The 13,710-nt window shown below is 38.5% G+C and overlaps 2 protein-coding genes across 2 annotated transcripts in view; one reads left to right on the top strand and one right to left on the bottom strand.

Moving 5' to 3' along the window:
* The window catches only part of zgc:154058 (uncharacterized protein LOC795538 homolog), a 21,449-nt gene extending 17,290 nt beyond the window's left edge, over positions 1–4,159 (top strand). The window contains exon 8 of the mRNA XM_040001071.1: positions 396–4,159. Within this exon, the coding sequence (XP_039857005.1) occupies positions 396–658 (263 nt within the window). The 3' untranslated portion in view covers positions 659–4,159. The remainder of the gene's footprint in view (positions 1–395) is intronic.
* Positions 3,460–11,166, bottom strand: mat1a (methionine adenosyltransferase I, alpha). The gene is made up of 10 exons (XM_040001069.1): positions 10,942–11,166; positions 9,362–9,439; positions 8,989–9,111; positions 8,784–8,896; positions 7,557–7,700; positions 7,235–7,360; positions 7,044–7,136; positions 6,772–6,954; positions 6,542–6,675; positions 3,460–4,724 (listed from the first exon to the last, which is right to left on the bottom strand). Exons 1-10 carry the CDS (start codon positions 11,006–11,008, stop codon positions 4,622–4,624), a joined length of 1,164 nt encoding a protein of 387 aa, XP_039857003.1. The 5' UTR covers positions 11,009–11,166; the 3' UTR covers positions 3,460–4,621.
* Between the last annotated feature and the right edge of the window lie 2,544 nt (positions 11,167–13,710).

Raw genomic sequence — 13,710 nt, forward strand, 5'->3', positions numbered from 1 at the left:
CAGGAAATCTTGGCGCACTCCAGCATATTTCATAGTAGGAGGTGGAAGATTAAAGACCGACTTAAGTCCAATCCAATATGTCTGTCAGCTGATATCCATCTAGAGAAGTTACAGTGCATGTGGGAAAAACATATTAGCCTGACCTACAGTACAGATATACAGTAGCTGTAGCCTGGGCCTGTCTCTTCATGGGTAACATAATCAACATGTGAGCACTTGTAAAGCTCGCTAAGTAACTCATTGTGCCTTGTTTACTTAACTTGGACAAAAACTGAGTGTTTAATCTGCATCGTGCAGGTGAGTGGGGCCGTGTCCACGACTGCTTCCTGTTGGGGCGTTTCAGCTTTAGGTCCTCGCATTGCTTTGCTGCTGTTTTCCTTAACCGTGTGTTTCAGGTGGTGTTTTTTTCTGTCAGGAGAGCTTCGTCCTGCAACACGCCTCGGCCATCTTCGAATGGGTGTTCTGCATCATCATCATGCTTTTTTATGGGACTTTTGCCTTCGAGTTTTCCGGCATGTCAGGAGATACAATGGTGGTGCTGGCGAGAGGAGGCTCCCTGGGACCTGCTGGGAGAGAACACAAGATGGATGCGCTGGGAGGGCCCGGTTTGCACTCGCAACCACATCCACACCAACCTGAAAGCATGTCCATGCTGTAGCCTCCTGGCACACGTTGATGCCACACAGTTGCCTCATTTTATTCCTTTCCAACTCTAGTCTGAATTATTCATTTCCAGCCGTGTTCGTCTGAAGGTTTGAAATGAACCAGGCCAGCGCAGCAGCCGTTCAGAGCGGGCGTAGCTCTGCTGCAGTTTATACTTACGTCAAACTTTGTGTCTCCGAAGAACTTGTTTGCATTTTGCACATTGCACAGGCGTGCAAAACCAAATTTTCTCCCTGCTCATGGCTGTGCTCAGTGACCATCAGAGGAGCGTTTTGGGAATCAGATCATGGAGTTCTTGTGAATCCGATGGCCTCGGATTCAGATGACTGCCGCGATGCGTTCAGAGTGTGTAAGAAGTGAAGGCTGCTGGACAGCCCAGCTGACAGTATTACAGTGGGAAGGTGTCACAGTGTTTCAATCCTGGAAACAGAACAGGGCGGCAGTTTGCATTTTTCATCACGTAAACCTCTGTTAAGCAATATTTTTGATGTTAAGTCACGTCTTTGTAATTAACACCCTACACTGTATAGATCTTCTTTTGTTTTTTACTGTTTTGGTTATTCATTCTGCATACTCATCTGCACATTACCTCCCTTCCAAAGCCACATGTAAAGCTAAAATATTTCTGTGGAGCTGGTTGACCAAAGCTAATCAGAAATAATATTATCTGGTGGACATCAGAGTAGTTCTGAGCTCTGCTGTGCATCTCATGAGCTTGCATTTAGATACGAGTGTCATTTTGTTTAAAATGCTTATTGCAGCATTAAAGTTTGTGCCATATATGCAAGCCTAATATTGCTGTTAAAGTATCAGACCGCATGGACTTATTGTTTCCGGACTATTCGGGTGACGTTTCATATGTCTTTATTGAAACTGTGTTAAAAAATTCAGTGAGCTCTGAGTCACATAAATCTTCTAATTAAGACTGAAAAAATACACCCTTCCCCATTCTTCTTGGGATCCATAGACTAGATCAATGCTCAGCTCTTAAACAATGCTGAATTGAACTCCTTCTCTGTAAAAGAATATGAGGGAGAGGTGACACAGTGTCGAGAGGCCAAATATGTACCAGCTAATTCAATCCAGAGCACTGGCTTTATTGAGTTTAGTGACGGGGCATTACACGTGTTTTCAGGTCCTGTAGGCAGAGGTCTGCATCTTATTATTCCCACATGCTGGAGGAGGAGAACATGTTCTTATTGCTTTAGCTGTTTCCTTTTTTTGTGAAGCTGGAAACTTTGCACAGGTGGAGATGTTTCAGCACGTCAAGCTGGTGTGGTGGGATAAAGGGAAAAGGATTTGTATAATGTAAGACATGGTGGAGATGGACTGTCCTGCTTCAGTGTTAACGTGTTATTTTTCAGTATGTGCCAAATACAAGTCTGCCTATGGCATTGGTGCTAATACACAAATAGGCCTTACCTTGTTGTTTTCCCTTACTTCAGTTGTGATTACGGCAAAGCAATAAGAAGAGACATGAGGTAAATCGGTGACTCTGAGAGTGAGAGCAGGGACAGAAGGTTAGCAATACCAGCACGTGGAGAAATGCTCCATGCTTGCTAACATCTGTGCATAATTTTCTCAAGCTTTGAGGAGGCAGAGGCTTTACAACAGTAGTAATTTAATTAATTGGCCATCAGCACATCTGGCCACATGTCGAGATGTTGTTTGTGTAATTTGTCCGCAAATTCACAGTATGTTACTGAAAGTAGTTATTCACTATCAGGCTGAATGTATCAGACTAACTGAACTAGAGTGATGGGGAAGCCTGCGCACGCTGCTCTGAGGACGGAGCTGAAAGCGACACCAGCTGCAACACTGAGCACTTGCTTCTCTCTGCTGGTCACACTGCTTATTGCATGTGTTAAGCTCTCATGAGGGTTTTTTTTTTCTACTTGAAAAATTGTCAGTTTTTTCTGCCCACAGTCAGAATACTAAGACCAACTAATGTTTTTATCCTTTTATTTCATAAAGGTGGAGGCTCAACTCCAGCCTGAGCTTCTGCCTGTGACAGTATGAGGTTCCTCTGAGAAACCACATTAAACATTCAATACATTTGAAACGTTCACTAAAATAATGGTGCTAATCATTTCACATTTACTTAAAGTATTTAATTCGACATCATGGTTTGTGAATATTCCCTATTTCTAGCTGACCACTACAAAAAAAAGAAACATTACATTTCTTTTAAATCTTCACATTCGCCATCATTCTCTTCATTTCATAACTCATTCTTCCTCATTTATGGATCTATCTGATCTCTACACTCAGGAAAACATTACCACACCAGCTGTGTTCTTTGATTCAAGGCCTTTGGCTTTCTGCCGTCTTTGTTTAAATTTCATTTTTGTCAATGGGATTCCTTGTGTACATTTGTTTCTTTTTGTAGTATAGGTGCAGCTGTAAGACTGATGATTAGCCATGACGTAATGGATTATTTTTGCTAATCAAGACTCTGTTAAATGTGCGAGAAAACTGAGCTCACTCGTGCAATCGAGATCATTGGTGAGAGCCTTCTGACTAACAAGAACCCAACACTCCTCACAGCACCCCACTCTCAGTTACACAGCTCCCTGTGCCTTATGTGCTGTTTTGATCATGGAAACCAAAGAGGTCACAGTTGTAAATTCTATTTTGATGAAGAGTCATATGATTGTATCCATTTATGCCTTAATATTCAACAAATAAAAACAAAAAACAAAACAAAAAAAACAGCAAACGTTGAATCCCAGTGGCTTCATTACACAACATGAGCACAAAGAACCAGACAGCAGTTCTCTAATCTTTTTTTTTTTATTGTTTAATTATTTACATTATCCAGTTTCATTGACAGAAGGTGACACTCATAGATAAGACATTAAACAGAGGAAAACTCCTATAACAAAACAGTGTCAGCTGTAGGTGAACTTACAGGTTTGGTACACTCGCCACCAAAACGTCCTGAAGCGCTACAGACTGTTTTTTGTTTCTCTCTTAAGACTTTCTTAATCCCATCAGAAGTGCTTCTCAAGGATCTAATTACATACTCTGTCATTAATAAATGCCAAAAAGCTGGGCCAAAATGAAATATTCTTAAAGGTATTTTTTAAAGAAGTGTGATATATGCTAGCGTGTGCTTCTAAAGTTGTAAAACACAGCAAATTTAAGACATCGGTGGTCCGCAGAAAGCCCGCAGGTACTAAAGAAAAAAAAAAAGAAAGGCTGAAATAGCCGCAAGGCTATTTTACATTTTGACTTATAATTTATGCCTCCAGAGATCCGAACTTGACCTGTTATCTCACACAGTGGGAATGGTAGTAGTGCAAACAGCTTCCTGTGGCACGTTTACAACAGTTTTTTATAGTCATGACAATACGGTTTCTTAAGCCACGTTTTTGGTTGAGCAGTAGTTACACCTCTTACAATAATATGGCAGCCACTGAGGGAATACACATTTTGTAATAGCACCTTTTAAGAATAAAGCACTGAACTTGTGTAAGTATACTGCCCCCCCCCCCCCCCCCCCCCCCAAAGAAAAAATAAAAAATTCACAGCTTTGAGGTAAAACACTGCTGCTAGTGATGTGGAAGTATTTATATTTTACTATTGTACTGTCCCTTTACTTTACTGACTTTGACTAGTGATTGTATGTGTATTTTTAAAGCACCGATACCTGGATGTTATTTGGCCTCGAAAAGGACAGTGAAAAAAGATTAGTTACTGAGATGCCATCTGCAATGTCCCTCTCCTCACTGGGAGGATGTCCCTTCATATGTCTGCTGGCTACAACTGCTCACACGTATAACTACCTTCTCACATCTTGAAAGCTGACTTATCCCTCCCTAACTGTGGTTTCAGTTGTTTTGTTTTTCTGTTAAAAAAAGTGTTCAATCAGTTGTATTGGAGCTGGAAGTTGTAGTCCATGAAGAGGAGTCTTGTTCAGCATCCAGGTGGAGATCAGGACAGGCTGGTGGAGTATTTACAAGACAAGCTTTTTGGGCACTTCCCAAGAAAACTCCGGTCGGCCAAAGTGGCCGTAAGAGGCTGTCTGCTGGTAAATCGGCCTCTTCAGGTTCAGATCCCTAAGAAGAACACACAAGAGATGAGACATCGCTGGTGAGAAAGGACTGTGAAGATTTTGATCAAAACCATTTGAAGCCATAAATTCTTATACAGAGTAGAAAAAAACCATAAAGGTGAAACATGTTGTGCAATGAGCTGTAAGCACTGATTGTTTGCATGTCCTCTTGTGAGCTTGGAGTTTTTTGTTTGTATTTGGCGTACATGGGTGGCAAAGTTTGTCTGTGTGTCAGAATGGCTTGTACTGCACTTTGGACCAACCTCCAACATTTATCGATTACAGAACTCTTAAACACTTGAACCAAAATGAAGTCATTGGTTATGCGGCTCTTAACAATTAGCAATTTTGGTAAATCAATTAAAAGTAGTTGTTATTGTTGAGTACTTTAAATTGGGTACTTTAAGTGCTTTAAGTTACTTAAAGTTACTGTGGTTTAAGTTACTTTCTGTTATATATATATACTGTTACAATGATGAATGTTCATATTGGTAAAACATCTCAAAACACAACTTTCTTCTTGTTTTGCTCTGTACTATATCAGTTAGAGTGGATGCTGTGTTCCTGTTGGAGGGGCAGCCAATCAAAAGAAAGAGGATGAACTAAAGGGCTGCACCAAAGCTTATTATCAAATAAATCATTATTTTTATATGTGAATCATGCAAAGCTACATTAGTAGAGTGAAGATGGAAAAAACAAACAAACAGCATAATAGATCCACTTTAAAATGAAATGCTCACCTATAACGCTGCATCTTAACAAGAACATTATAATAGATAAGGGAAATCTAGGGCTAGGTTTAAATAGAGGGAAATTATCCTAAAAGGATCAGCTAAAAGTGGAAGAATCTAAATGTAAAAGGACAGCAAAAAGGATATCATGTCTGTGAAGCCACCCGGCGGGTTATGTGTCCACCACGATTCCCTCTCCAATGGATAGTATTAAAAAAAAGAAAAGAAAAGAGGAAGAATTTTCTGTATCTAACTATACTTCAACAATTTCAACTTTGATTTTTGGTGTGATTCTCTCTTAGTTTGCTTCTCTTTCCCCTCTTCCCCTGCCCCTCCCTGAGCCTGGTTCTGCTGGAGGTTTCTTCCTGTTAAAAGGGAGTTCTTCCTTCACCCTGTCGCCAAATGCTTGGTCATTGTTAGGGGTCTTTCTAATATTGTATGGTCTTTAACTTACAGAATAAAGGACCTTGAGGCAACTGTTGTTGTGAATTGGGGCTATATAAATAAAGTTGAACTGAAGTTTGAACTTAAATATTTACTTATATATTAAATTCATGTAAATGTTGCTGAACTGTACAATCAAAACTGCTCCCAACAATCATAGATGTTTACATCTGCGCTGTAACTGCAATAATTTAATCAACCGATTTGCACTACAAGCTGGGTTTGCCTCTTATCTGTAGTTACTTTTATTTTATTTAATAACTGTACAGTACTCTGTTTATAGTAACCATTGTCCTTGATGTAAATATGTAAAGAAAAAAATTGTGTATGTTTCTGTTCTGTGTCCTGTGTACTGTTTGTTTGTATATGTGTCTTTCTGGCTGCTGTTACAACCAAATTTCCCCTTGTGGGACAATTAAAGGATTATTCTATTCTATTCTATTCTATTCTATTCTATTCTATTCTATTCTAAATTCATCAAGATATATGATGAATCTGATTTTTGATCAGTTATTTAATCCTCAAAATGCCAAAAATAGTTCCTAATTTTTTTTAACTCATATTTAGAAAGCAAGCAGAACATCTTCATGTTTGAGTAAATATTCATATTTAATCTTATGCAAAAGTCATGTTTATGTGTTTTTACCTGACAATGACTCCTGGCCTGAGATCAAAGTTCTTGTTGACAACCTTGAGCAATTCTGACTCTGACTTCTGAGAGGACCCGTAGGTGAACAAGGAGATGGAAAGAGGTTGGGCCACTCCGATCGCATAAGACACCTGGAACACACACAGAGATGTGGTTTGCATATTTGTACTGTACTCCAGTCATCTGTCATCTATGCACAGCTTTGGAGGGTTAAGCTGTAACTTCACCTGAACCAGAACTCTCCCGCACAGTTTGGCTTTAACCAGAGACTTGGCCACCCAGCGAGCAGCATAGGCAGCAGAGCGATCAACCTTTGAGAAATCTTTGCCAGAGAAAGCTCCGCCACCGTGAGCCCCCCAGCCACCGTATGTGTCTACAATAATCTTCCTTCCTGTTACACCAGCATCACCCTGTTTGCAAAAAAAGGAAGAAGATGAGCAAAAACCAGTGATGACTTTCTAGTTTGCTTTATTATTTTCCCCCAGTGTGTGATGATTACCTGTGGTCCTCCAATGACGAAGCGACCACTTGGCTGGAGATGGTAGACGGTTTTGCTGTCCAAATATTTTGCAGGGACCACGGATTTGATCACCTGACAGAAACAAGCCAGCATTAAAACCAAACATGTGACTTTATTTCCCACACGACACATTACACAGAGCCCAGTCAGGTGTGTTCATGAGGATCTACCATTTCCATTAGGACTCTCTGTTGTTCCTCCAGAGTGACGCCGTCATCGTGCTGGACAGAGATCACAATGGTGTGAACTCTCTTGGGGATCACAGCTCCATTCTTCTGGTCATAATGCACGGTCACCTGTGGGATTAACAAGAATTGGTACACTCACTGAAGCTGTAGTTAGCTGTTTTATGGTGCCTGTGACAACACAGCTTCAGACAGGTTATCAGATTTTCTAATGAAATATATCCAAGCTTGAAAGAAAAAGTTCCCAAACTGCTGTGGTGTTGTGTTTTGGGTAAGTAAAAAATGTGCACATGTTGCACGACCTCACCTGTGTTTTAGAGTCGGGACGCAGCCAGGGAACGATGCCATTGCGTCTAAGTTCAGACATCTTTTCATTGAGTTTGTGAGCTAAGACGATGGTGAGCGGCATGCACTCCTCCGTCTCGTCTGTGGCATAGCCGAACATCAGACCCTACAGAGGAAAGAACGAGTCAGAAAATCAGTGAAGGCAAAACAAAGAAGTAAACAAGGAATATCAAAATACTGATATTCAGCATGCTCTTTTATCAGTAATATCTTCAGCACTTTCTATTATCATATGACACAAAATACATAAAATATAAGCTATGAAAAGAACATTTTTAAAATAATACTTATACATAATGGATACATAATGGCTAATGGTCAGACAGGCATTTATAGAAGACAAAATAGAAGTAGATGTTGAAATGATAAAAACAAATATCAGGTAGATTATACCGTGTATGGTTATGGGACTTTGTATATAATATAGTCAAATTACTCCATATTTCATTGATTAGTCTTAAGCATAGGATCATTTTTTTCAGCCAGAAGTCTCTTATAGAAATAATGATCCTGAGCCGTGAGTTTGTCTCTTACTGAGGTATAATGCAGAGAAAGCATCAATTTCATCTAAACATGTTATTTCTTTATCTCTTCCAAACTATTAAGGATGATGATGGTGTTACTGATTAAACTACACTGATTCACTCAAGTACTGCACTCATATACAATTGTATAATTTAATAATTTCCTTTCTCTGCTGCATTACACTTCTACTCCACGACATACTGGACATATTTTTTATCATGCTTCAGATTACTTAAAGACTGTGAGCAATTTCATGAAAAGGAAGTTTCGCCTCTACACATCAAAGTTTTATCCTCAAATTTTTGACCCTTTAAAGAGCCACAAACACTTGGCTGGGGACCCTATTTACTATACTACAATACATTTATTTGCAAAAGTAACATAAACACTTATCGAATCTAATAATGATATATCAGCCACGAAGCACATTTTTCTGCCTTACAATCAGCTTGTAACATTTAGGATTTTAAATATTGGACTAGATAAAACTACTTTTTCCACCTCTACTGAACTGATAAACCTGAACACACCAAGACTATTGCATATATACTATACTATTGTCTGTATTCTCTACTGTTGAAGTAAAGAGTCAAACAAACTGTGCTCAGTCAGGGTCACTCACTTGTCAAGCCAAAGTGACCCAGTGACACTGCTGTGGCCCTACCTGGTCTCCAGCTCCAATGTCTTCTTCTTTCCGGTCAACATGGACCCCCTGAGCAATGTCTGGACTCTGCTGCTCCAGGGCCACCAGCACATTACATGTCTTGTAGTCGAAACCTTCAGAAGGGAAGTGAATTGGATTGAGATGGTTAAGAGGGAAACGCTAAATACAGAGAACAGAAATAATGTCTATTTTTTTGCTTTCTCACCTTTCTCCGAGTTGTCGTAGCCGATGTGCTTGATGGTGTCCCTCACCACCCTCTGATAGTCCACGACGGCCCGAGATGTGATCTCTCCGCAGAGCAACACCATGCCAGTCTTACACACCGTCTCTGCCAACACAAACTTTAATTACAAAGCTGTTTTGCCATCACCAGCAAGTTGTCAACACTGAAATACAATAAACAGTATCAACACTGCATACGACATAAAATCCAGGTGAAATTCAGACCAGTGGGTTAGTTGACTCTGCCTTCATCATGTGGCCCCTTTTTTTGCTAAGACAAACTGATTCATTAGATTGTGCCTCTTCTTGGTTTTGCCATTTTTTTTTAACGGAAAAAGAGACAAATTCTGGCTCACCACAGGCCACTTTGGCATCGGGATCCTGCTTCAGATGTGCATCCAGGACAGCATCACTGATCTGGTCACAAATCTTGTCTGTGGACACATAACAGGTAAAAACATCAGATTCCGAAGATTTTTTACAAATGCATTGAAAAAAACGACATATTGCATTTTAAATTGCACGCTTAGCCTAACACTAATAATAGAAGATGTCAATTTTGTAATTTATATGAAAGTATGAAAGGTTACATCCTAATATTTCACATAGCAGTAGTTGAATGTTTTACTTTAGCATGGCAGCAGGACAATGCCTCACTATACATCCCATTCATCTGTCTGTGTCGTCCTGCTGAAGCAATGCAGGAGACCGGTTACATCAGAAAGCCCATCAGCATCTGACTACTCTGCTGGTGAAACAGGTGCATCTTAGGAAAAGCCACTAAAATAGCCACTATCTGTGGGAACAGCCCAGACTTTGAGTTGTGTTATCAAATTCAAAAGTGTGTACTGCAATGTTCTGCCAAGGCCACCCAACTCTGTTACTGAACAAACAGTAGAAGTAAAACTTCAAACCTGTGAAGTTTATCATTAAAATTGGCTTCAGGAGTGCTACGCGCTTCCAAAATGTAAATTTAAATTAAAAAAAAGAACCTCCTTAAATGATAAATACAGGGACACCATGATGTGTGACACATGGATCTACATCACTTGCTGTTTCAGAGGACAGTTTGAAAGAGATTTTGAATTCAGGCGCATTGGTATTACCTTTTGTATGCTTCATCCTCTCATAAGCACTTTGTCAGATTAGCATACTTTTACTTCAGAACTACATTAATATAGATCCAGATTAAAAGAGCAGTTTCATTTTTTAATTATTTTATTTATTTAATTTTTTAACAGTCGGCATTTATGTGATACTGCCCCTGTCTGTGAAGCTGCACAACTCTTACTTATTATCGATTTAGCACATGGGACTTTGAAAGATTACATATTTGTGAAAGGATTACAACACATTGACGGGGCACCGTTGGGTTTAAAGGCAACATGGAGGACAGAGTACAACTACAAGTTAAGCAAGGTTTGTGTGGAACATCTGGGAGTCATTTTACTGAGTATTTGATATAATTTAACTAGATTAAAGTATAACATAGTCAAACTAATTTTACCACACTGTCACTTCTTATCTTATTGTGTACTTGAGCCATTGTTCTTGAAGAGCATTTTGTGTGTCTTTAGATCTTTTCTTTTGCACACTACGTTAAACTTGTGTGTCTGCTCTCTTCTTGGACATTTTTTAAGCATGTAACTGTGCACCAGTCAGACACACATTTGCTTCCAGCTGCCTACAAGTGAGAGTGAAGGCCACTAAACACATGTTGCTGTGAATGGAATACCATCCATGCCTGGCGGGTAAACACGCAGCACTGTGGAGTTACTTTGGACATAGTGTCCAGCTTGCATCAAGTTTATTTATATGCATGCTATTTCTGCAGGATAACACTGCATTTTCAATGGAAGTGTTGAGCTTATAATTGAATGCATTAAAATTTAATGTCACTGTAACAGAGGTGGCTAGACTTTGTAAAAAGACTCACCTGGATGTCCCTCTCCAACGGACTCTGAAGTGAACATGAAAGAACCTTCTTCCAGATGATCACTCATTTTTTCTGTGGGGTAAGGTTATTCAATTTCCAGTGCAGAGAGATCCTAAGGTGGCTTTATATTCCTACTGGCTTTCTTTACCAGAAAGATAAAAGAAAGGGAGGCCAACAGCCCTGCAGCCAAAGCGTAATCTGTCCTGCAAACTTCACATCTGTGTCCACATGGCCCAATATATATGGCTAAGGGGACACACATGCATTCTGTAACTCATTTACACACACACACACACACACACACACACACACACACACACACACACACACACACACACACGAATCCATGGGACAGTCCATTCCAGGGGGAGTGGATGATGGGAGGGAATTTCAGCTCAAACTGCTTGTTAACCCTTTGTAAACATTATAATGTTCAATAGCGTGTTTTCAATCTCCACCAGCTCTGACTGCTCTGCTTCAGGGCGGGACGTTTCCGTGTCCAAGCAGAAACATCTTTGAGAAGGAGTTCCCCTACCCCCCAAAACACACAGGTGGGACAGCCAAGTTAGGGTAGCCTATGGACAGAGAGAGAAAGGTAGCTGCTGTTAGCAGGAAAATGATGCAATTACTTGTGTTTACATCATTCAAGTAAATCAGTTTACACTGCTGTGGTGAAAAGACACAAAAAATTACTAGAAAGGACTTATGAATAAGAGAAACTTTAAAAGTTACACAGTAAAACTAAATCAACAAATAAAATAGAAAAAAATCAATCTGTGGTTTCAAAAATACGGAAATAAATTAAAAACAGAACACTGTACTACATTTTAATGTTTCCTTTTACAGTGTAGTTCATTATTAGGTGTACTGACCAAAATGATTTTCTATTCATTCATTTGAATTTGATACGTTTTCCTGATTTTACATTTTATTAAACTGCAGCTGGAAATTGACCAACATTTCTTCGAATACACTTGAGCTGCTTATGAATTTTATACTTCTTTTTTATACTTCTTTATACTCTACTCGGTGCTATTAAACATTGTTACTGCTCAAATATTTTCAAGCTTACGATTCATTTCATCATGTAGACATTTGCCAGTAGTTTAATAACTACAAATACCAACCACAAAAATGTACCATATAAAGGCACATTTGATTTAAAGGGCACAAAACAGTCACCTTCATCATAAGTGTCCTATTTATAACATCTGATTTTAATTATTAGTGCAATTCAAATAGAAATTAAATTAAAGGGAAAATTAAGGTTAAAAAAATACTGCCTCAAAACTCCACTACATGAGCAAACATACCTGTTTTTTTATGACTGTATTCTCTAATTGAAATCTCCAAGTCCCAATAAAGTCACAACTTTAAAGAAAAAACACTCTAAAAGCAAAAGACATTTTAAAAAGAATAAATACGTGAAATTTGTACTTTGATTCAGATCTATATAATTAGTTTATTTCATTGCCAATAATTAGGTTTAGAGAAGACAGTCACCTGTTGCCTGAATGCACTTTTCCATCCAAGTCCCAGCCTGGGGCTCTTGTCTTTGTATACAACTGCAGAAAATATAAAACCCTGTCCGGAGAGAAGATCAAATTAATGAAGATATGTCTCTTAGATACCTGATGACCTTCACGTGATTCACCGTGTCTGTGTTTTTGCAAAATATTAGGAGCTATAAAGGGATGCTTAGGAAAAGATCCTTACTATCATATAAATACAAACACAATACATGGTTGCAGAAACATTAACATACAGAAAAATGGCTCTGACTCCGTTTCTTGTCCCATTAAATGCAACAAGAGTGCAGTGGGCCAATCCTTTTTCTCTACGTTTTTCCATCATCTGGCTCTAATTTCAGTCAGTGTTGAGTTGGCCTTGAGAAATGAGATGAGAATTTTAACTAGCTTCCTGTAGTGAATAAAATACCACTCTTCCTGACAGCTTTAGGACTTTTAAAGCAGATTTGATGTATGTATTATGCATTGTGGAACTTATTGCTGAAAACAAGAGCTTTGCAATAATAATCGGCTTGATGAAATTAGTGAAAACAACTGATAATCAGGAATGCACACAAGAGAGGAATTTTGAATTTTTAGGAAATACAGGGGGGTAGGCGAAAATGAGAAACAGCTGTGTTGACTTACAAATAAATACCACTCACATAAGTAGCATGCTCACCGAACCTGAAATCTGCACAGCTATCTAGCTAAGATATCTGAACTATCTATTATATAGTTTATAGTTAAAATATTTAAAGGTAATATAAATTAGCATAGTCCAGCAAAACCATTTGTTTATGGCTAAATCATTTGTTTTTCAACTCTAATTCATCATATAAGCTGAAAACCTTAAACAGTTGACAAATGCATCAATAGCTGATTTTAAATAGTTAATTTGAAATAGTAGGCATGTGTTAATTATATATATTTAGCTGAAAGCAACAGTTAAAATGTCACTAGCAATGCACAGTTAGCTAATATTTAGCTAAAAAATCGCCTAATATTCAAACATAAATTAGCTTAGTGCTAACTGAAACATTTTTCAATTGTAGAAATTAGCCAGAAATAATTTATCTACCTGTGTTGTTTTAGTAATAATTACATGAAAAACAATGAAACCTAATTTGACATTACAAATAAAACAAATAAAAAATGGATAACCTAAATTCCTAGTTGAAAGAGTGAACTGTATACATGAAATGCAAAATAACAGCAATCAAACTATTTTTATGGATTGATCTAAAATACCTAATTTCCT

This window comes from Simochromis diagramma, unplaced genomic scaffold, assembly GCF_900408965.1.
Source record: "Simochromis diagramma unplaced genomic scaffold, fSimDia1.1 OVJJ01000421.1, whole genome shotgun sequence".
Lineage (NCBI taxonomy): Eukaryota > Metazoa > Chordata > Actinopteri > Cichliformes > Cichlidae > Simochromis > Simochromis diagramma.

Excerpts from the sequence above, each read along its gene's own strand:
- mat1a (XM_040001069.1), bottom strand. The coding sequence starts at position 11,008 with ATGAGTGATCATCTGGAAGAAGGTTCTTTCATGTTCACTTCAGAGTCC. Across the intron at positions 7,701-8,783 it reads ACATTGGAGCTGGAGACCAG|GGTCTGATGTTCGGCTATGC; the intron begins GTAGGGCCACAG and ends TTTCCTCTGTAG. Across the intron at positions 7,361-7,556 it reads GTCCCGACTCTAAAACACAG|GTGACCGTGCATTATGACCA; the intron begins GTGAGGTCGTGC and ends TTAATCCCACAG.